Raw genomic sequence first — 24057 nt, 5'->3', positions numbered from 1 at the left:
ATTAATTTTGTTCTCTATTGAAGTAACGACAATGAATTGAATGTGAAGTGTTACGAACTGATGGTTTTATAACTAGCCTGTCATAAATGCTTCATTGTGTCAAATATGGAAAAAAATTACATTTCAACAAAATTCAATTTGTTAGATTCAGTTACCGATTTTCTGCTATCTCTACAATAGTTTGAATACAAGTATCATTATTTATGCTTACAAAGGATAAGACATCAATTGTAACTTTTGAAATTTCTTTTGATTTTTTTTGTATTTTGACTACTTCTAGTGGGCTAGAGATATTGGTTTTCTAAGCAGACCAACAGTCAACGTACCTCTTCAAGCCTGTGAGCATTACTATTTGATAACAAAACCATTGGAAGACATCGACACTGCTAGTTTACCAAGTAAGCTTTATCTCCAAAAAATTGTTTTTAAGAAAGAAAGAAAATAGTACTGTGAATGAGTATGTTTGGTATAAAAATTCAGTGTGTTGTTGTTGTTGGTCTGAGGCACTGATTTGTTAGTCTGTCTCATCAAATTTGTTTTGTGTTTACTATGTAATGTATACAGCTACACACCTAAATTTGCTGATATACAGTTCAATACATCTCATGTTGTTCATTATTGAGAGTATGTCATTGCAGAAAACAGTTCTAGAATTCTTCAGTTGCAGATAATCAGCTTTAAGTGTAATAATATCTTTAGTTTCACAGTGATAGGACCTCTTTGTCCCGAGTCTATTCCTCAGAGAAACAGAGACAAATTTTTGGAACATACATGTACTGCTGCTGAATGAAGTTATGTACACACATGTTATGATATTAATATCATTTTTTTTTTGTTTAAATAAAATTTATTAATTTTCAAATTTGTTTACGTTTCAGCTTTTCGTGATCATGATAGTCACCTTTATGGACGTGAATGGTCAGGAGGGTTGCTGATTGGCTGTTTTGAACCAGAAGCTAAACCTGCATTTCTTAAAGGAATACCTGATTATTTTGAATTTCAAATGCTACCAGAAGATTGGGATCATTTCCGTAAGTGAAAAGTATTTGCTTAAAGGGGCACAAGCTGAGTTTACACATGTTTGGATGTAGTGTATACTGCATATTTATATGGTAGTCATGGTATTCTACTTACTGAGTTTACACATCTTTGGATGTAGTGTATACTGCATATTTATATGGTAGTCATAGTATTCTACTCACTGCAGCATTCACTGCAGCCATAATTTGAAATTAGCTAAACTCAAACCTGATGGGGTTTGTTGAGAAAGGACGGTGCACTGCATCACTTTATTGATAGGAGTATTCTCCTTTCTTTGTATGATTTCTTTCAGAGCCTATGCTAGAAAACATGCTAGCAAGGGTTCCTAGACTTGGCCAAGCTGAAGTACGTCAACTGTTTGTTGGTCCAGAAAGCTTTACTCCAGACACAAAGTTAATATTTGGCGAAGTTCCTGAGGTAAGTGATAACACCTTAATAATGATATACTGTAGTAGGAACATGTACATGGAAATATTTGTTTGGTTTAGGCATTTGTATAGTAGTAACATTGAAAAGATCACCCTCAATGGTGAATCTTTTACATGTATGTGATGGTCACACCTGGTGAACTTTGTTTTCAACCAATCAAAATCTAGAGTTGAACTTACAAACATTTTATCAATCTAGGAGCAGATTCTTGTCAATACATTACATTGTAATGATTGTATGATTTACTGTCATAGTTTAAAGTTTATAAACTAGATATATTTTATATCTTTGCAGATTGGTAATTACTTCATTGCAGCTGGGTTCAATTCTAGTGGTATCATCCTTGGTGGTGGTACTGGGCAGATCCTGGCAGACTGGATGGTGAATGGAAAACCACGCTTAGATACTTCTGTTGGTGATATCAAGAGATTCTGTGATACTCATAACAATAAAGCCTTCTTACAGGACAGAGTCAAAGAGGTGGTTGGTATGTAATAATTATAATTATCATATATATTTACAATCAATTTCACAAGGTATATGACAAAACCCATATGGGTCCTCCTAAAGTCAACCACCCTTCCCCCATACAACCTTTTTCCACGAAACCAATATCCAGGCCATAAAATGATTTTGCCTCATGTGTGGCACCCTCTTGTGACACTTCTTAAATTTACAGTAATATGGGTGGCCTGAATATAGTGTATTACTTAGGATGGGTGGGGTGGGGGTGTTGGGGGGGTAATTAATATCCAGGCTGTAAAATGATTTTGCCTCATGTATAGGACCCTTTGTGACACTTCTAAATTTACAGTAATATGGGTGGCCTGAATATAGTGTATTACTTAGGATGGGTGTGGGTGGTGGGTGGTGGTGGTGGTGGTGGGGTGTGTGTGATTAATATCTTGACATTTAGAAGTTTTTCCTGTGCTGGAGAGTTTTGCTGGACATTTCACTCACACATTTAAATACATGTTAATCAGCCACGGTATGTTCACCTATGTTTTGAAGGATTGATATGACATCTCCCTCTCTTCTTTGGTGCAGCATTGATTGTGATTGTTGTATTTGTACACAATAGGTCTCCACTATGCACTACGTCATCCCACTGCTGAATTCACCACAGCAAGGAATGTTCTCTGCTCTCCATTGCATCCACGGCTGGAGGCAGCAGGTGCAGTGTTTGGTGAAAAAGCAGGATGGGAAAGACCTCTCTATGTAAAAGAGCCGGAATCAGGTAATATTTCATTGCGTTTTCAAGTTTTTACTTGAGTATCTGGAGTTGTGAAGTTCAGACACTATCTGTGGAGAAACAAGGAGCATTTGTGTTTGTTTGTTTGTTTGTATTTGTCTGCATACCAGAAAATTGCTGGGAAGAATTCCCAGCACAAATTTTTTTTTTTTTTTTTAAACAAAAAAAAAAAAAAAAGGAGCTTAGTTGAATTTCAAAGTCAAACAAACTCCCACACATCATGCTTGTGTTAATCAATAACAGAATTCTGTCTGATCATAATTTCATGTGTATTGTGTAAATGTACATTTGACCTTGTGATTTAGATGCTGGAAAGTAACAAGTACTGCCTATGTCATTCTCTCACCAGATGATTTTCTTGATGATGACAAACAAGGAATAAATGGATTGTTTGGTAAGCCATGTTGGTTTGATATCCTGAAGAGGGAGCACAAAGCATGTAGGGAAGACGTTGGACTTTTAGATATGACATCATTTGCTAAATTTGAACTACAGGTAAGAGTATTTGATTGGTTGATTGATTGATTGGTTGGTTGGTTGGTTGGTTGGTTGGTTGGTTGGTTGATTAATTGATGACTGTAGACAGACAAATTGATTATGTAATTGACATTAGAAGAAGATTTTTTTATCTCCTTGAAATGATGACTGGGCAATTTGTGGGTAAAACCATTGACCCCTATGTGTAAGGTCTATGCTAAAACCATTGACCCCCCCCCACATGTGTAAGGTCTATGCTAAAACCATTGACCCCCCCCATGTGTAAGGTCTATGGTAAAACCATTGACCCCTGTGTGTAAGTATTGTATGTAGTCATAAAAATTTACCACTTGCGTTCAATTTGACAAGTAGAGTAAATATTAAAAATAATTATCGTCTGTGTTACATGTTTTTCAATAAAATCTGAAAATCTGTGTACATGAAGCAAGAAATGTGACATTGAATACTTTTGTAAGATTTTGCTAGGTTGTCATTCATGATTAGATAAATGTTCAGAATAAATGGATACTCATAATGAAAGAAACAGATTTACTTGAATTTACTTTATCAGTAATGTAGGTTAAATTTAGATGTGTGGTTTTGGATTTTCATGTTCTTCCAGTCAGCAGGTCCTTAATTTATCAAACCCAAATTCTGTTTGCCTGTTGTCTGTCTGTCTGTCTGTCTGTCTGTCTTATCACCTGGATACCATGTCTCAAAGTAACCCACTCTTTGTCTGTCTCACTCTATAGTCTCCAGGTAGTGAAGCAACAAACCTACTTCAGTATTTATGTTGTGGAGACATCAATATGCCTATAGGTAACATAGTTCATACAGCCATGCTGAATTCACGGGGAGGATTCGAAAATGACTGTAGTGTCTTCAGAATGGCTCATAACCAGTAAGTACTTATAGAGAATACACTACCTTGTATTGATTAAGGAATTTGTGATTGAAAAAGTATAAGGGCGCCCTCACACATCAGTCAACCCCATTCACAGATAGAGCAGGTTGTTGAGGATGGAATAATGCAACAGTCTTCACATATATAGTTGTTAAATATCAACCTAGACCTTTCATCTAATATTCAAGTCTGATGTTGCATTTTGCTTTGTTTTGCATGAGATTCTGGACAAACTGAAATAAACAACCTATGTAATTGGTCTCGTGGCTTCTCTATATATCTGTGACTTAACCCTAGATGTCGGAGAGAAAATTCCGTCTGTGGTGTAACCATTGATACTTGTACTCCCCATCAATCCATTTTTGTATGTCAAAATTTAACAAGATTTCAAATTTTGTAACTTGATTTGACTTCAAGACATAAGTAATAACCAATGTCCAACTTTACCAACGGTCTTTATATTGTAATTTGTTTACAGTTATTTTATCATCTCGCCTTCATTTAAACGTACCACATGTTATTCATGGCTTAAGAAACACATGAGCAATGATAGTAACATCGTTCTCAGAGATGTCACAAATATCTATACAGCACTGAATGTAATGGGTCCGAAATCTAAAGAATTGCTACAAGAATTTACCAGTACTCCCCTGGACAGCAGTGAATTCAAGCCATTCACTGGAAAGGTTGGTAAAATAGTATATGATACACTATAGTCTACTTTTACCATAAAGAAAAGAATTCATAATTTGACCACTAGGGGTCTTGTTTAGAAAAACTTGTACGAATGGAAGTCAGAATGTACCAATTCACCCCTTAATGGCACAGAATTCAAACCATTCACTGGAAATTTAGGTGCATAGACTTAAGGTGTGGCTGCCAGCGAAAGTGCAGGTCTCAGAAAAACAAAAGAATTCCTATTTTGATCACTAGAGGCACTGCTTGAAACTCCTTTTTGACAGAAAGTATAGTCATTGGGTACTGCAGCAAACTAAACACAATATTAATCTTTGTCCAGCATTTTCAGCCAGTTCAAGTAGCTCCCCATTTTCATTTTTGCAATAATGTTATTCTAATGAGTTTAAAAGTTTCTTTATATACACATGTTTTGTGACTGTGTCATGCACTTCCATGTCACAGTGACTGAAAATGCAGTTGTGTTTCAGACAAGTTTTATTTCACAGCACTTCTTCAAGTATGATTGATTCAAAATGCACAAATTTGAAAATTCAAATGAAAGCAATCATGATAGTAATTATGCAAAACAGCTCATTAGTATGCAACAATATTTAAGTATTACTGTTTTTAGCTCAATTCTGTCTGAATTATGACTGTGATAAAACTAATGACAGTAATGTTTTGTATATTTCTTTAGACTATTGATATTGGTTATGCTAGTGGTGTTAGAGCTTTGGCAATGACACATTGTGGTGAGAAGGGTTGGATGTTGTATATCCCAAATGAGGTAAGAGGTTAATATTTGGCTGTCAAAAAGTTGACATGTACACAATATCATTTAATGCAGATTTTCAAGAAAATTTCAAGTCAAATGTTTCACAGTAGCCTTCTTACCAAGACACTGAGACTATCAAAAGTATAATTTTGATTTGAAAGCATACACACATAATTTTCTTCAATGTCCGGAAACTTTTAATGTGTTACCATGTGAAACAGAATGTCATTCTGATTTGCATTTCCATCAGATTTTTTTTTAAACTCTGAAAGGATTTTGAAATAAATTGACAATGTTACATCATAATAGATGATTATCTGTAGAAGGAATGTCTTGCAGTGTTTCCACATCTTCCTGTACTTTCCATCATTTCACCATCTTTTTTTTCTTCAATTTTCCTAGATGGCGTTGCCAGTGTATGATAGTATAATGCAAAGACAGCAATCATATGGAATTCAAAATGTTGGCTACTATGTCTACCAAAATCTCAGGATTGAAAAGTTTCTGACTTTTGTACATCAAGACTTTAATTCTATGAACACACCATATGAAACGGGCAGGACATTTCAAGTCAGATTGGACAAGGTATATAAAATATAAAACTGTTCTTCCAATCTGTAATGTCTGTACATCTGCTGAGAAGAAGCCAATAATACAGAGACCAGATGGAAAACAACAGAAAACATAACTAACTGATCTAGACACTCACATCTGCAAAATAAATATATAAAAAAATTTTTTTAAAAAAAACCTACCTACCTCACCTATTCTAAAATTTAGCGTTATTGGAATTACACATTTGTTTTTGTTCGGCTTAAGAGTGATGTCCATCCATTTTTGAGAAAATGATAATACCGACACAAAGACAGACATCGTCATTACATAACCTCCAATAACTGAACATAGAAAACAATGTCCTCTTGCTTTTTGTCAGAATTAAATGTGTAACTAGATATTATACCCCAGTATTTTTCTTCATTCAGACAAGGAAAATATGAGTGACCTAAGGGGCCTTGTCACTATGAGTCTGTAGACAAGTAGTGACAACCATTTGGTCACAAGTATTTTCTGGCAGAATGAAGAAAAATATCGGAAAATAACGTATTATACTAGCGCCAGTAATATCAAAGAAAAATTGGGGAAAGTAATTGTAATTTTGAACACTTTTGACACATTTCGAAGACAGCAGAACCAGTACATAGTCACACATTCGTAGAATGACCAGAGTATATAATCCCATATTTTCTGTTCTAAATGGCTTGTGCATGGTATAATTATGAACGTCTGAACTTATCTAAACTTATTTTATTCAAATTAGGACTCAGATTTTATGGGAAGAAAGGCATTAGCTGCTCAAAAGGAGAGTGGAGTGAAGAAAAGACTTGCCATGTTTTTCCTGGATGACCATGACATTGAAAATGAGTTGTGGCCGTGGGGCAAAGAACCAATCTATCGTAACGGGCAGTTCACTGGTATGACAACGTCAGTGGGATATGGCTTCAGTCTAAATAAAGTTATTTGCATAGGTTGGATCACGAATGTTAATCCAAGTACAGGCCAGGAACTAGTTGTGACAAATGATCATATTGTATCTGGACATTATGAAGTTGAAATTTTTGGTAAACGTTATGCAGCTACGGCCAGATTTTATCCCCCAACCAACTAACTTGAAATTGTTGGTAAACATTATGCAGCTCAGGGGTCCAGATTGTATCCCCTAACCTACTAACTTGAAATTGTTGGTAAACGTTATGCAGCTAAGGGGGCCAGATTGTATCCCCTAACCTATTAACTTGAAATTGTTGGTAAACGTTATGCAACTACGGCCAGGTTGTATCCCCCAACCTACTAACTTGAAATTGTTGGTAAATGTTATGCAGCTAAGGGGGCCAGATTTTATCCCCTAACTTACTAACTTTTCCCACCTTCCGGCTATTTTCTACATCCCTGAGATCTGATAGATTTGTGCATATTTGACTTTTTCAAGCTTTGATTTAGATATTGTGTTTACTACAAGTATGCACAATATAATAAATCACCAGAGTATGGAAAACAAAAACCATGATTGAAAGAAACATGCACTACATTTATACTGAGAGTGTGGGAGGAGATGTACTCATCTAAGAAAATTCCAAAGCTGGGATTTCTTGTATCTTGCCAATAGTAATCAACAAAACGCAGATCATGCTAATCCCTCAATTTCCAGAAAAACAAAGAGGTAAATATTCTACTTTCATTTGATATATAACGCTACTAAAATCAGATGTGTGATAATTTGTGCATTATTTATGATTTAGTGTTAAATTTGGTATGTAATTTACATCCAAATTTATATTTAAAAACTTTAGTTAACAGATGCAAAGTACAGCCCTTTAATAGGTACTTAGACATTTTAAACTAGTAAAATTGTTCTTTCTGTTTACACTTGATGATTTAGAAAGGTTGAAATATGAGGAGCGATTTGAATTTACTGCCACACTTGAAGGTTGTTCTTTGCTTGTGTAAATCTAATTGTTCATTGACTGTCCAGCATACCTTTTTGAAATATGTAGACATGACTGGGGAAAGAAAACAGTCATACATGAAGATCAAAAAGACGAAGATTTCTTGACTTTTATTTTAAATGTTAAAATGTTTAGGGTCAGCGACTTGAACTAAGGTCGGTCAGGTTATCGGAAACACAATTTTTTTTTTAATTTGGGTCAGAACTGTACCCATGATAATACCTTTGGTATTTGCAACTCAGCCATTATGTTTGCGAGTCTGGCAGCAAGACTTGTCCAATAGACTTTGTTTATACAGTACACTGTACATGTCACTAGACACTTGAATCATACATTACAAGCCTAGTGTGGAATAGCCCTTAGTTTAATCAAAAATAGTATTATATTTAATTTATGCAAGTTATACAATGTTGCCAGTCTTTGCCAATCCTGAGAATATATTAAATGTAATATGTGTTGAATTTTTTTTAAATACATATTTGATGTATTAATAATTCATGAATGGATGTGGTGTTTTAGGTGTTCACATTTTAATAATAAATATTGTACAATTTACTAATAATACAGAGTGGTCTGATTTTTTTGAAATTGAAATTTTGAAATTCTTTAGAAACTGTGTGCATCAGTGGTGCGTCAAATTGGCATAAAAGTTAGAGGGTACACTGCTCCCCCCCCCCCCCCCCATCATTCAGACTTGTTTGAGTGACATATATAGAATGTTACATATGCCCATCACTTTGTTTCACATCATGTGCAAATCTGACTGAAAGGCAGTCATATTTGTGGTTCAAAATCATATAGCCTCTATAAGGAGTGCCACGACAGAAACTCCATGAATCACATCATGCATGTAGGGGACAGAATGGAGCCAATCCACCACAACACTTGCAAGGCTAGGCAAGGAAATTAAGTGCCATGTCACCCTTGAACAACGGACAATCACTCACCTTCACCATGGAAGATCACATATTTGTTCAAAGAAACACATAGCACTTGTGCATTCTGCAATACCAGGAATCAATGGTGAAGGGGTTAAATGAGTCATGATGCTGATATATTTATTTTGTAACGTCCATTTATTAGATGATAACTTCAACATGACAACGTTGTGAGATATACAACAATAAAAAATATCTGTATTACATGTACTCTATTCTGTAACAAACATTGACTTAATAATAAATTAATTTTTTTTTGAGATGTTGGCAGTCGACATACAAATATATATATGATTAAATTTTTTTTTCACTCAATACATTAGTAGAGTTAAGTTACAACTCTTCAGATATTTTGTTTATTGTAGGAAAGGGGGGAGGGGGTTGCTCCATATGTTATAGCTATATTACTAGTAAATCAATTGTTCTACTCAAGAATCAAATTCAGGATTGTTCTCAGCATTGCTGCAATTTTGGATTTTATTTTGAGTTGTTTTCCCTGATGGAGATTGAGTTTTAGGTACTGTATCAGGGTTTCTGTTTTCACTTTGAAGTAGAGTACTTGGTAGTTCACTGGTCTTCACATTTCCTGCTGTCAATGTTGCATCCCTCACTGTGAATGTGCTTTTGCCTATGGTGTCATTCACTTCTGAAGAGATGGCACATTCTGTCAATGTGGTGTTACCCACTGTTGAAGTGGTATCACCTACACATGGTGAGCTGGCATAGGCTGTCAATGCTGTCTTACCCACTACCAAATTGGTGTCACCCACTCCTGATGAGTTGGCACATGTTGTCAAGGTTGTGTTACTTTCTGTCCATGTGGTGTCATCCTTTGCGGATGTGGTGGCACCAACTGCTAATGTAGTGTTTCCTGTGGTGACGTCTGCTGGTGCTGCAGTGTTTCCTGCAGCCAGTAGAGTGTTATCTACTTTTGTGGCATCCATAACTGATGTTGTGTTACGTGCAGCTAATGGGGTGGCACCCAAAACTGACGTGGTAGAAACCACAGCCATTGGGGTAGTACCAGCAGCCAATGTGGTGTTACCCGCTGTCATTACATAGTCTTTTTCTGCAACACTGCTGTCTTCAGATGATCTACTGTTTTGATCACTCTCACTCTCACTTTCTGATGGAACATACAACTGATCCAAGTAAACCTCAGCACCTTTGAAGACATACCGAGATGGTGGAACATACATATATTTGTTTTCTGTCAACAAAGTAAATGGCAAGGTTATTAGTTATTAACAAAGTTAAATACCTCCAATGTAAATAGACACAAGAAACTTCAACAATTCTCTCAACAGAAATTAACCCGACATTTATGAACTATGACAAAAGTTGGAAATCAGATATGGGACAGCCAATATGTGAAGTCACGGTTGCAATGAATTAATTTATAAGACATACCTGTCAAATAGCTGGCAATGCTCAAGTTGCGGGGTTTTTTATGTAAAGGTGGCATTGGAATAACATTGCTGCTTGATTCTTCCATTTTCAGACCTTTATCCTCACACATAGTGTCTTGTTTCACGTCCCCTGGTGGACTGGCCTCTTTTTCTGTTGCATAGTTAGGCTTATCTGTGCCTACCTCCGGCCTTACAGTTTGTATGCTTGCAGCACTGTTTTGTTCCTTAGCCATATTTTGCTGTGGCTCCCAAGCATCTCCAGTCTCTGAGCTGTCATCAAATAGTGTTGATTGTGTGTCTGTGTCAACATAAAGTGGGGGTGTTGACATGTTCTCATAAAGCTCTCGGGGAATTTCTGTGGTTTCTGTCAGCGGTTCTTGTGAAGTACACAAATGATTCCATCCATTGCCAAGGCGATGACACAGTTCATTGATAATGCCATCACAGTCTCCTAATAACTCGACATCAAAACTCATGTGGGGGAGAGGTTCCCTGTTGATAAGTATTTGTGGAATATTTCCAGGTATGGAATCTGTAACAAAAATAGGAACAAGTCAGCTGCAATAACTAATCAAAAACAGTTAATTTTATAACACTTGGAGACTTAAAATTACACCATGAGTTTAGTTATTGCTGTCTTCTTTCATAATTTACAGCTCTTTTTCACTTACATAGATTTCTATACCACATGTACCATACCTTTGACTCGCTGTACCATAATTTTGGTGGTGAACCTATGTAAAATCCTGGAGAACTCGAGTAAAGTTTACTTAAGTAAAGCTAATACGTTTTGTGCTAAGCTATCAGCCACTACTTATTGATATGAGAAGTCTGATAGGGCTGAACAACACGACATATCTTAAAGTCTAACCTGCACAATTTTGAAGTAAAACACACTTAGTAAACCTTATGAAAACATTTACACTTAAATACTTCTACTGGAAGACTTACGTGGAATGAGTGCCACTGGTCGTACTTTCAGAGATGATCCTATCACAATAAGCAGATCAAGTTCTTCCCTGTCTTCGTCTAAACCTTTGTGAAAACTTGCTGACAGTCCCTCTCCAAAGAAAACAATATCTGGTTTCATTACAGCAAGTTCACTTGGATCTGAAGACAGCGGACACCGGGGACATTGGGGTACAACCTTAAAAGATGAAAGGTGGAAGGTATAAGTTACAAGGGCTGCTATGACATGGTTCACAACAAGCAATGACACTATTCAGAATATTTACTTGCAAAGTCGACTATGGCAAATACATGGCACCAACCTTTGCATTTCATAAAATTCAAGGTGACACTCTACACAATTGGTCCTTTGTACAGATATACCAAAAAATAAAATACCCAGATTATGATAAAAATCAAAGAGATCTATGAGATACATGTCTTGATGAAGTAGGGAATGTACATTGACAAATTTTTTAATCCTTCCTACAAATACGATTGTATTCAGTAACTTATTTTATTACATGTAAAATGTAAGCAATATAGCGAACCAACATCAACGATGTTATGATCCTCACTTACTTGGTTAAAGATGTCATCTCTAATGGTTTCACAGTCAACTTGGTATTTACATCTAGTGCAGGAAGCTGTTGCAAAGGAGCCTGCAAGAAAATAACTGTGGTTGAATTCATACTCATTTTAACAACAATGTCCTGGGCTGGGCTGGAGTACCAAAATATGATAAATCCACTGCTATTCAATTGAATATACAATGTATATTCTATTCTGCATTAACAAAGGCCTTTGTACAGTCTATCCAGGTACTAGGAGATTCTTTAACCACCAATGCCACTTGATTTCAGTTAGGGTACACAAACACACACAACTTTGTTTTTGTTTCAAAAGTGATAAATCAGAAAGCAGTGAGAAAGAAAACCAGATTTCAGCCAACAAAGTCAACCAAGCAATAACCTGGTAAGTAATGATTTGCAATTGCATTCTGATAATCACATGTTTGGCCTAATAAAAGAATAATGGTGTTTTTCCAATGATGTATCTCATGTGTGTCCTCTAACCATGTGCCAAATATCACAAAGATGTTTACAAACACAAGCTAAATATTCAACAAAGTGTTTGGACAGTACAATATAGTTACTTTGGAACAATAAATTGGAAACGAATGCGATATTTCAATCCGTCTACTACAGACCTTGAACACACGTGACCAAGGTCTGTAGTAGATAGATCAAAACATCACATTCGTTTCCAATTTATCTTTCTAAAGTACATGTAACTACAAGGTATATTGTACTGTCCTATTGACTCTTGGAACTATTAACAATATATTCTCCATCAACAAAGTGTTTATTTTCTATATTCCTGTAATGTATATGTCACATTCTGTACCAAAACCACTACAAATATGGAAAAAGGTATTTAGGATGGCAACATTGTGGTAATATACAATTTGCATATCTTAAAATATCTATACTTGAACCACCATGCAATGTACCTTTCTGGAACACATATGGTTATTAGTTCAGGAAGTTTACACAATGAAAAATGTTGAAGTTTGACTGCTGAAACTAAAGTTCAAATTTGTACCTCTGCTAAAGGATATACCATCACCCAGTCCCTGTGCCAGTGTTCTCCCCACAATAGATAAAGCATGGTGCTAACACTGATAACACCATCTTTGTCACCCAGGCTGCCATGCTTGGCAGGTTCCTGCCATACTTCAAAAGTGTTTTACCATCCTTGAGCTTTAGAAATCTTTGAATGACAATATTATAATAACACTTTCACATGAAGAGAAATGGCTGACCCCTACATGTGTGTGTCCATGTGTGTTAAATATGCCAGAGTATGTTTCAATGTTGAAGACAAGCATATTATATGCAAATCATTATGCAAATTAGCAGCCATCTTTGCAATCTATCGTGGGGAGAACACTGCTGTACTACTAACTAGTGGTATGAGGTTTCATGCTTTAAACTTTCTGCTTATGATTGACTCATTGCATGCTTATATGATTCATCCAGTATTTTCTGCAATTGACTATCTACTCACATTCACAATAACAATCCTGCTAGGGTATAGTCAGGATAACAAATGAAATGACATATATTTTGCTATGAACTCTGACCTCAGGTCACATGTCACACTCTCTCACCAAGGACACGAGATCTCAGTTCACACTCGCTAAACTCATATCATCCGTTCATGGTGTGTGACAAAAATTTTGTTGATCTGTTATGTGTGTGCTTTTGTGATAATGGAAATGTCAAGATTGGTAGTTACATGTATAATATAAAAATATTTGCTTACCATGACATTGTACTACTCTAGAGATGTTTGCAGCTTGCTCCAAAGTGTCGATATTCTGTGTGTAGTTTCTAAGAAGCTTGTTGTGTTTTTCTAACAATCCAATAAACTTGTGACTCATAGAAGGTTGGAACTGGCCTGGATAAATTTCCTGTATACATCAAATACATTGCAATGAATTAATTGAAGTGAATGTTAACAAGGACTCTTTGTAGGTAGTACTCTGTTTACATCGCAATGAATTACCCAGTAGTTGAAGTAACTGTTAAAAGGACTCCCTGCAGGTACATTAGTAGCCTGCTTACATTGTAAACTGTCATTTTACTCCAATGTCTCATTAACCACTTGTATTGCTAGCAATAGCAAACAACACTGTTTGAAAACTATATGCTCAAACTGTTTGGTTAGAAAAAATACACTCAAACTGATTGGTCACAATAGGGAGTGATAGGGTATGTCAGCCTGATTGACTATACACATGAAGTCATTATGTAAATGAACACTCAAAGTGATTGGTCACAATGGGGAGTGATAACATACATCAGCCTAATATTGACTATACACATGAAGTCAATATGTAACTGTAACCTCACAGCAATATGTGATTAAACCTAAACAAACTATATAGTATAAAGCTATGATTTTAAGACATACAAATTACAATGTACTTACCTTGGCAAATTTGTAAAATGGTCTTGGATTCCTCCAGAAGTAGGAGATATCAAACATGGCTTGGGGATCAGGAAGATCTGGAAAATCTACTGCTAGTCGTGCATAGATCCCATCTCTGGATCGGAAATCTGGTATTCCACAAGAGACTGACACCTGGAAAAGATTGGGATAACTTACATGAAATTGGGATTCACCAGGACACCGAGACAGCATTAAAATATTCCCGTCTGGTGCAACTACAGAAAAGTGTTGCTTTTAACAGTTCTGCAGTTACTGTGCAACACATATAATGAAATTCATCTCCACAGTTGTAATTTGTTATATTTTATTGTACTGTAATCCATATAAATACTTTCAACTGCAACACCTCATTAGTTCCGTAGTTTATATAAAGGCCTGCTTTAAAAAGGATGAAAAAATTAGCTGTGAAAAACAGTTGTCTGACAAAGTTATAGAAAAAGTTGGCCCAGAACAAGAGAATAATCCTAAGAAATACTTATGGCTCCACTGATAAGATAAAACTAAAGTGAGAACCTGGGATTGAAACGTTGGCCTTTAAATACACAATATGAAAGAATACATGAATTATATGTATCAGAACATTTTATTGAAGTCTTACCCCTGCACCTGTGAGAACCATAATTTTGGATTTTGTTCGTAATAAATGTAACACGTCATCAAATGTGTTGATGTCTTTTAATTTCTTCCGCCTTGGTGGTTCACCTAGGATACTTATGATAATCTTCCACATTGTCACCTCATCTAGTTCTGTTGGAAGGGTTGCACCATCAGGTATCATTTTGGTAAGGATGTCTTGAGGATTGACACCTGACAACATCTGTTGTTGCACCCATCCCATTGGACCTATCAAAAAACAGATTCAAAACATTTAAGATTACAGGATTATGATCCTCTCAAAAAAAAAATATTCCTGAAAACATCATATTAAAAGCTAACTTATGAGTTATGTGGCCTGACAATGAAACTATACACACTCTACAGCCACAAAACACCATCGTCATAAACCACAGCCTCTTTTATGGCACTGTCCAAGTGTCGCAGTAGAAATAACAGCTCTGGTTTGCAAGAATGGTGTGTGTGTGTGTGTGTGTGTGTGTGTGTGTGTGTGTGTGTGTGTGTGTGTGTGTGTGTGTGTGTGTTATGACAATTCCTATTCAGACCAAGACTTCATTTCTTAGTGCAAAAAAATATGTTTTGAAATATTTTGAGTCGAGTTTTTGTTGATACCAATGCATACCATCCAAGATTCATTTTTGCTTCAATTTGATTCATGAACAATAGGAGCTGCTGTAAGTCAAAATTTAGCAAATGTAGTGTAAACAATAAACAGAATAAAAATAAACATCTTTGCTATGATATTGATATTCCTAAACAGTGATAACACTATTAGATATTAGTCCCCAAGGTTTTTCTTCATCCAGGAAAATTAATGCCCTTGGAACATTTGACTCCATGATTTCGAGCATCACATACATGTAATCAAAGACAGGTTGTTGCTAAGTAGAACAAATATATGGTATGCAAACCATATTTTCTGTTCAAAGACAATAACTTGGCTTGTGTGTGGTATAATGCTGTTTACATACAGAGTTGTGACATACCTCCTTTGAGTTCAGGATCCAAGAATCCAAGGTGAAAGTCTAGGGAATCGTCACTATCACTACTAGTACTACCACTATCACTGCCACATCTTGCTGTGCTTGGAGTGTCTTTGGTGTATTGACTACAACTGGGTTCACATGGTATCATATCATGTGTGCTATGATCTGATGATACAGGTAACAAATCTATATGGAAAAAAAAAGTACCCAGCATTAACCAATCAATCACTCTCAAACAGAAACTGATACATACGTTACTGGACCCCTTAATATTAAGTTGCCTTTGAATGTAGGGAGAGATGTAAGATTATTTCTTGACAACTTTACATATTTTACTGAGAGAAAATCGGTGCCGACTTCAAGAGTGTCGGCATCACTGTTTGAGCACAACTTTGAAAGCACTTCAATCTCTGATTTAGAACGGCGTCATACTAACAAAATATATTTGACTCTGTACTCAAGTCAGTCTCGAGATCCATGGACTAAATTACAAATGTACTTAGGCGATGCCTGCTGTAAGTTGCTTTTAATTTAAAAATTAAATTAATTCCATTCATAATAATATTGCTACATGTACAACACTGACAACACAGAAGTACGGTTTTACAACGTATAGAGTTTACGAAGTGTTCACTATTGCTGTACGTCTCGTACTAAACAACAATTATTCAACTCAACTTCGGAAAACTGTCAGAGTCAACCCATTGCCTACATGACCATTCCTTTCCGGCATCACAGTGCGCGCGCATAATATAGTCCGGTAAGATCCGAAGAGGCATAAATTACTACATGTAATATTACTAGGGTCCAGGGACATCTTTAGTTAGACTTTGGTTCATATTCACATAGTATATAATACCATGTGTGAATGAAGCAAATTATCTTATTTCTCACGAGGGAGATCGTAATGTGACATACTTATACATTTGTAAATATCACTTACCGCTTTCGCTCATTTTCTCATGTGTGGCCGTTTGTTTTTCGCCTTGCTGTCCGTCGTTGACAATGGCATGATTCTCGGCGGATATTAGTCCAATAGCCCTAAAATGACCTGTATCTTCTTGAAACGATTGTTCATTTGTACACTCTCCATATTTCAGGGTGTCTTCCTTGAGGTTATTTACGTCGTCGTCAAATTTTGGACGTTTTGGCGGAGAGATGGGAAACAACCGACCTACGTCGTCCGCCATGTTCAACTTCCTGCTCGTTGATGATTAATCAAAGTCATTCGATACAATAAAATTCGTTCATTAGTATCAAATAAAAGAACTAAATGTAGACTCAAATTATAGTTTTAACTATGATTTTTGTTAAGCAATTGCTACATTTTAAAATTTCGATTAAAACCTGTAAAAGTTGTCAAATTTTTCGCAAATACTTTTTGAAAAATGGTACTACAAATAAAAACTTCAACTCTATCTCCCAGCGACATTCTTGATCTGTGCATTCGTTCATATTCAGCGTCGGTTGATCTCACAACTATCCCGGGTAAAAAATATGCCTTCATGTGCTTCAGAAATAAGAGTGTACTTCCAGTCAATAAGTAATCGATAATAGTGAAATTACTGGCGATTTTATAAACGACTATGAAAACTAGTATACACCCTCGTTCTCAGCGATTTCCATTGAGTCTGTTTAAACTCCATATAGAAATACAAGTTCATATAAGCATGAACACGAACGAGGCCATTTCAGGGAATTCCCTGCATGTTCATGAGATTACTTCGTAAACTTACTGAAAAACCCAACAGGGAAATTACCGATCGTCACGAATGCATTTTCGTTGTCCGTAGTGCCAGATATGATAAGGACTGTATATGGGCTTAGGACTTGCGCTTGAGATTGTTACAGCAAAGTATTGATTCTAACACGGTTTCGACTCGAGGTTTGTCGACATGAGTGGTGATAGCGTCAGCCGCGACGCCGAGGTCGTTGAATCGTCGGAAGTTCGGGAACCCTCCTTTCGAAAAATGCTCATGAAGATCGTACAGAAACTGAAGAATAATGACGAAGTCGAGCAAATCAAGTTTATGTGTTATTTTATCTCTCGCGCCCGGAAAGAGAAAATTACATCAACCGTACAACTACTGGAGGAAATCGAGTATGCTGACAAACTGAGTGTGGACGATACTGAATTTTTGAAGGAATGTGTTGGTGAAATTAATAGAAAAGATCTTGTACGAATAATAGAAGAATACGAACAGCTTTGGCTTAGGCCGAACACTAATGTTCAAGGCAGTGCACCAGTGAATATGACCAGAGTTAGTCAGTCAAGACCGAACAGAGGTATCAAAGCATTCATTACACTTACGCTACATGTAACTTAGCTTCATTTGATGGTGTGATACAGAAGGATGTATGTGATATTTGAACCCAAGCCCACACCAACTCTCAATCACACACATACATACATACATACATACATACATACATACATACATACATACATACATACATACATACATACATACATACATACATACATACATACATACATACATACATACATACATACATACATACATACATAAAGATGAAATACAATGTAGGTTACAGCTGTTAGGTTGGATCAAATGAATATAAACAATGGACAACATGTATAAGCATATTATAAATTGATTAAATTAAAGGAAAAGTTCAGTCTGACTTGCATGTATTTGGTGTTATTCTGCCTTTAGTACAACTTGTATTGATTACTGCTTCCAATGTAATATCAAGTTACATATAAATTGGTTAAATGACACCTTGTAATTTACACAATTTTGAAATCTTTGTACAGAAGCTCTACTGTACTTGACATGTGTTCAGCCATTTACAGCAAAGATTTATGGGAAAACCTTTGGTGATGATGACATGATATTTCTTTGTCATGACACTATGTATTTGTACTTTATCTGTATTTATTAAGTGTTACATGTATAGATTACAATAATATTATCTCATTATCAGTATCAAATTCATATTGATATTTTATGTCATTAACTATAGAAATGTAATACAATGCTTTTATTTTTGCCTTTACTCAAATAAGATGTTTCAATAATCTGGGATTTTTTTTTGTTCTATTTTTGTCTTCACCAGGTGTAATAGCACAAGAGCAAGGACCCGGTAAGTTTACAAACAAAATCAGCTGAGTAGAAACAAATGTACGAAGTCTAACTGCTTCTTTTCATCAACTGGTGTAACAAAATAATCTTATCAACATTGCTAATTTTTTGTGTGAACTATACATGTACCATTATTACATACAGTTTATGTACCAGTGATTACCTGGACTGGTGTATGCATATTAGTGGTAATTTGCACTGTAGTGTAATACCGAAAATATTATGGCATACCTGCATGCAAATGATATGCAAATGAGCCAAGTGTTATTTATCCAAATCATCTGTTTATTTCCCCTGTTTGTAACAGGTTTCATATGTCCATGGTCTGATGTCAGCAGTTGTATGTCAATTTTCTTTTATAGATTTGACGGATGAGTTTGAATTTCTTCGTAACCACCTTGGACGGGATTGGAGGTCATTAGCAAGAAGATTTCGTTTAAGTGAAACAGATATTGATTCCATTTCTCATGACTATGTCAGAGATTTGAAAGAACAGTCGATGCAAGCATTACTTCTTTGGAAGCAATACCAGGGAAGTGCAGCTAATAAGCAGATGCTGGTAGCAACATTAAGAAAATGTAATTTGAACTTTTTGGCAGATCAGCTTGAAGAGATGGCGCCCCACGGATTAGAATCATCATAATTAGAAATATTTGTTTATCAAGTACAACATTTTGTTTCAGTGACAGCTAAGTGAAATTTGGCTTCAAATTTGATATTTAGCACAGCTAAGCTGAGGTTCAGTGGTATGATAAAAATGTTTTAATGTCTGTCTGTGGGTAGTCTGGATGCCATCGCGGTATCCAATCAGCTCTAACCCTATCTGGCTAAATGAGAAATTATTAACCGAACGTTATTCATGGAAAGTTTTTGTCCAGACAGACGTGTTTGTCAGATAATATCTATACTGATTGTACTCTTAGAGTCAAGTTGGAAATTTCTTCAAAGCAAAATGATTGACAATATTTTGTATTAGTTTCAAACTCAGATTGTACATCTAAGTTGTAAGTATATTTTGGTTAAATCACTCAGCCTTCTTCAACTAAACTGTTTGACAATGGGATGGTCAATGGCAAGACTTAAATGACGCTGATTTTGCAATAATACATGTGAAATAATGTATCATAGCAAACAATTCCATCATCATATCTGAAATCCTTAAACGCAAATCTGATAATGGCTGCAGTACAAATGTAGCTGTAAGCTTCTCAGTAATTGGGTCTCCAAGTGAAATACATGTAACTTGGTTCTTTTAGTGCAGTCAGTTGAACTATAATGCCAGCTACACTATATTGGTTTGAATACCACAATGCAATCACTCTGACCGAGTTTTAATGTGAAAATAAGAAGAGACAGGATGCACTTGTAAACAGTAGTATAATGAAAGTGATCAAGTTATCACAAAGAAAGGCATGGTATTAGTTAGAAATACAACTTGGTGCAAACACACACCTCGTATTTCCTTTACTTGTTTTCTAATTATGGCAACTGATTATGAGCTTGAAAAATAAACAAACTCATTTCATAAAAAAAAATTGGTGTACCATTTAGTCTTAGGGTGATTCATAATCTGTGATCATTGAGTGTAAAATTGAAACAGCTGAATTTACAAAAAAAAAAGTACATTATTCACCTTTTTATTTTCTTTCTCATGAACTGCATATCAAATTCTAGTTGACTTTTGGTCAACATAACTATTGTCCTATTTTTTTCAATGAAAACGTAATATAAAAAAAGTATTATTCTGATACACATTTCCAATAATCATTGTCACAATGTTCATTCTTCATCTAATTTGTAACAAATTAAATAGAATGAACTATTTGTCATTGTTCTTGCCCTACATTGCCGGTAATGTAAACAACAACAATGTAGAGCATAAACAATAACAAATCTTTGAGTCTCCAATTCAAGATGAATTAGAGAAATTTCAAGTATATGTTCTCACAGACAGTCATTTGATTTTATTCAAGGAGGTGGTTGCAGTTTTGACTTTGAATTTAGCTCTTTTATCGCTATAAAATATGTTGATTTATTTCTAGTAACTAACTACAAAAGTGTTTTAATTTCCATGCAGTTTCAACACCTTACGACCCAATATTAAGTCAGACTAGGGATTCAAATTTATTTGCAAAAAACAGTTGTATGGCAGAGTTATACAAAAAGTTGGTTCTGAGCTGAATGAATAATTCTATTTCATCATGATGGCTTCACTGATACGATAACACTTAACACAAAAACCATGGATTGAATCACAGGCCTTTAAACAGACCTTCACAGTAAAGCTGTAGATTGATATCTACATATAAGCATTACAAAATCACTGAAATTTGTTTTTGTTCCGAGAGGCCCATGATTCAAAATTTGGTGTGAAAAACAGTTCTGTGGCAGAGCTACAGATATAAGTACTTCATGTAGTTGTGAACTAAAGAATATTAACTGTAAAGTTCCACTGATATAAGGTAGTACTAAAGCAACAGTGTGGGATTTAAAGTTTTCAGTTTATGAAGTATTACTACATCTATGAAATGTGACAGCTTTATATGACAATAATTACTTTCATTCATATAATAGAGAAACACATTAATCTTGAATGCGAGTCATAGTATAGTCCAAAGTCCAAAGTAGATATTAGATATTAGATATTGTAATAGTCTTGCTGCTAGAACCCCTCAGGCTATTCTGCTTACTGTGAAGGTGACCAAAGGTTGCTAGTAAGGGCAATAGCCTGTTCACCATCGATTGGTATTCCACCTTTCAGAATCAGTGTGTTGAGAAGAAAGCCAGAGGTCTAGCAGCTAGACTAATATTGTAACAACAAAAACATATTTTCTTATGAGGTGTAAATGCATTAACCTATTAAAGGCAACATATTATAATCTTCACAGCAACTTGGACTTCAGTATAATAGTATACATTTTTTTGTGTATAGATCACAGAATATGAACTTGATAGTATATATCAAAAATTTGTGTGGAAATTGAGTCTTGTATTTACAGTAACTAGCCTCAATTGAACACTTTGGTTTGATAATCAACAATGCTTTACTGTTTACCATTAAAATCATAAAACATTACTTTATTGAGTTGTGTTTTGTTAAGAAAAAAGTATCATAAATGAAATATAAATCATAGGAAACCTAAATATAGATATATGATGGCCAAGATGTAGTGGTAGATGGCAAAAACAGTATGGTATATTGTACTCAGAATGAAGTAAAGTAGTTGACATGCATCATGAATAATCAAGGGATTTCATGTATTCATTCATCTCAACCCATTAATAGTGTTTATATCCCAAATGGCTATACCTGATTGGGTGTCATCACTGACTTGATGCCCAATGGGATGCCTCCATGTATTTGCAAACAAAAGACTGAAATGAAAGGTATCATATTGACTTTCCTCAACCCATGTGTCTTATCACAAACACTTCCTTCCCACCTAGAATAGTTTTTATTGTGGATTTATAATGTGCCTTTTCTCCCGAGAGCTCAGGGTGTTCACAATTATTACCCCCGGCACAGATCAATGGCAGCACAACAGCCCTTAACGTCAACTCCCTGGGAGCATACAATCCATTGCAGCCTTTATAAATGCATAGGATTAAAGCATTCACATTGCAACCTGTATCCTACCAGGTCCCCAATTATACAGCTGGGTTGACTTAAGGCAACCTGTAGATTCCAAGCCAGCCATGCTAATCAATCGGCCATCATGATTCCACAATAATATAATATAAAGGGAATTCTATGATTGGCAGTTTGTGACTGTTTGGGGGCATGCTAACATATACAGTATGAATGCTTAGACTTCAAGGGGCAAGATGAACATTATTGTAATCTAAGTCCCTTGATTATTCAAGATGGTTGACATGTAGATATATAGCTAACACTGTCAACACAGCAACTACTAGTATTTGTGTCAGCTACAAGTAATCAACACACTTTGTACTATTCATTGGGGTTCATGATTATGAGTTTGTGATTTGTTCATCTTTCAGTCATGACTTTATTTTTTGTATTCTAGAATGGTATTACAGTATATCCGAGTGCTGTGTGTTGCATTTATTGCATTATTCCTATTTGCAACAGCATAGATGCATGTAAAAGAATTACTACTACTGTAATATCAGCTTTTTGTTCTCGATCTCATTTTTTTTTTTTTAGAAATGTGCGATAGTTGCCCATCAATACAAAAATAACTTGTACAATCATGAATGTATGTTAGGGTTAGGGTTAGGGTTATGGTTATGTACCCAGTTTACGAAAGCCAGCACATTACAATAGTACATCCTAGGGTTTATTTTGAAATGTAAACATGTTTTTTAGCCTGTCATTTTCACAAATCAATGCTTCAATCATCGATCATTACAGTGACATGGACAGACTAGCCTGTTTCAGGTGTTAATTGTGATGAATAAATTAATTCCTAATCTCAATATTTTGATGTCAATTGTGTTGTCTTAATACACCCTATTTCATCCTGACAGCCAGGATTTTTTCTACCAAAGTATATAGCAGTGTTTTCCCTGAAAAAATGTCCACAAGAGGATTGGTACAACAATGGATGCTTCTCACTTTTCTCTTATTAAATGCCAATTAGGGTCCAGGCATTTTTAACTGATGGGGGGGGGGGGGGGGGGGTGGAGTGATGGGTTGGTGTTTTTGGAAAACACCACTTGAAGTGGGGAGGGGGGCACATTGGAAAATGACAAAATAAGTGTCATTTTGGCTCCTGAACAACTAATTTGTCAAAATATCTATGTACCCTCCCCCATCCGTGGTTTCTACATACTGGGTATGGCGTGCATGTACTATGTGCACTATTTCTCAAATACTAAATTCAAACATTTAGTATTGAGGTATATAGTAATTACAAATGGCTAGTGATCTATTAGGTTAGGGTTAGCTTTCATTTTCATTAAATTCACTACTGGGTACACCTACCACTGACCATCACAATCATGCTAAATAC

The 24057-nt window shown here is 35.6% G+C and overlaps 3 protein-coding genes across 3 annotated transcripts in view; 2 read left to right on the top strand and 1 right to left on the bottom strand.

Moving 5' to 3' along the window:
* LOC144452415 (pyruvate dehydrogenase phosphatase regulatory subunit, mitochondrial-like) overlaps positions 1–8573 on the top strand; it is a 14968-nt gene extending 6395 nt beyond the window's left edge. Inside the window, exons 7-17 of the mRNA XM_078143507.1 lie at positions 281–398; positions 879–1031; positions 1334–1458; positions 1765–1957; positions 2552–2707; positions 3072–3217; positions 3952–4100; positions 4582–4789; positions 5479–5568; positions 5959–6141; positions 6875–8573. Coding sequence (XP_077999633.1) covers positions 281–398; positions 879–1031; positions 1334–1458; positions 1765–1957; positions 2552–2707; positions 3072–3217; positions 3952–4100; positions 4582–4789; positions 5479–5568; positions 5959–6141; positions 6875–7222 — 1869 coding nt within the window. The 3' untranslated portion in view covers positions 7223–8573. The remainder of the gene's footprint in view (positions 1–280; positions 399–878; positions 1032–1333; positions 1459–1764; positions 1958–2551; positions 2708–3071; positions 3218–3951; positions 4101–4581; positions 4790–5478; positions 5569–5958; positions 6142–6874) is intronic.
* A 562-nt stretch (positions 8574–9135) lies between these two features.
* Positions 9136–17212, bottom strand: LOC144452017 (NAD-dependent protein deacetylase sirtuin-1-like). The gene is made up of 9 exons (XM_078143010.1): positions 16918–17212; positions 15975–16160; positions 14972–15216; positions 14353–14505; positions 13684–13831; positions 11938–12017; positions 11359–11554; positions 10409–10939; positions 9136–10208 (listed from the first exon to the last, which is right to left on the bottom strand). The coding sequence occupies exons 1-9, from the start codon at positions 17162–17164 to the stop codon at positions 9427–9429; spliced, it is 2568 nt and encodes an 855-aa protein (XP_077999136.1). The 5' UTR covers positions 17165–17212; the 3' UTR covers positions 9136–9426.
* Positions 17213–17693: 481 nt separating this feature from the next.
* Positions 17694–23523, top strand: LOC144452227 (FAS-associated death domain protein-like). The gene is made up of 3 exons (XM_078143279.1): positions 17694–18260; positions 19056–19082; positions 19444–23523. The coding sequence occupies exons 1-3, from the start codon at positions 17870–17872 to the stop codon at positions 19722–19724; spliced, it is 699 nt and encodes a 232-aa protein (XP_077999405.1). The 5' UTR covers positions 17694–17869; the 3' UTR covers positions 19725–23523.
* Positions 23524–24057: the final 534 nt, after the last annotated feature.

The sequence above is a fragment of the Glandiceps talaboti genome, chromosome 22 (genome assembly GCF_964340395.1).
Source record: "Glandiceps talaboti chromosome 22, keGlaTala1.1, whole genome shotgun sequence".
In the NCBI taxonomy this organism is placed as follows: Eukaryota; Metazoa; Hemichordata; class Enteropneusta; family Spengelidae; genus Glandiceps; species Glandiceps talaboti.
The sequence above is the reverse complement of the archived record's forward strand: the minus strand, read 5'-3'. Positions and strand labels throughout refer to the sequence as shown.

Excerpts from the sequence above, each read along its gene's own strand:
- LOC144452017 (XM_078143010.1), bottom strand. The coding sequence starts at position 17,164 with ATGGCGGACGACGTAGGTCGGTTGTTTCCCATCTCTCCGCCAAAACGT. Across the intron at positions 10,940-11,358 it reads ACCAGTGGCACTCATTCCAC|ATTCCATACCTGGAAATATT; the intron begins GTAAGTCTTCCA and ends TTTTTGTTACAG. Across the intron at positions 10,209-10,408 it reads CATTGCCAGCTATTTGACAG|AAAACAAATATATGTATGTT; the intron begins GTATGTCTTATA and ends CTTTGTTGACAG.
- LOC144452227 (XM_078143279.1), top strand. The coding sequence starts at position 17,870 with ATGAGTGGTGATAGCGTCAGCCGCGACGCCGAGGTCGTTGAATCGTCG. Across the intron at positions 18,261-19,055 it reads TCAGTCAAGACCGAACAGAG|GTGTAATAGCACAAGAGCAA; the intron begins GTATCAAAGCAT and ends TGTCTTCACCAG. Across the intron at positions 19,083-19,443 it reads AGCACAAGAGCAAGGACCCG|ATTTGACGGATGAGTTTGAA; the intron begins GTAAGTTTACAA and ends TTTCTTTTATAG.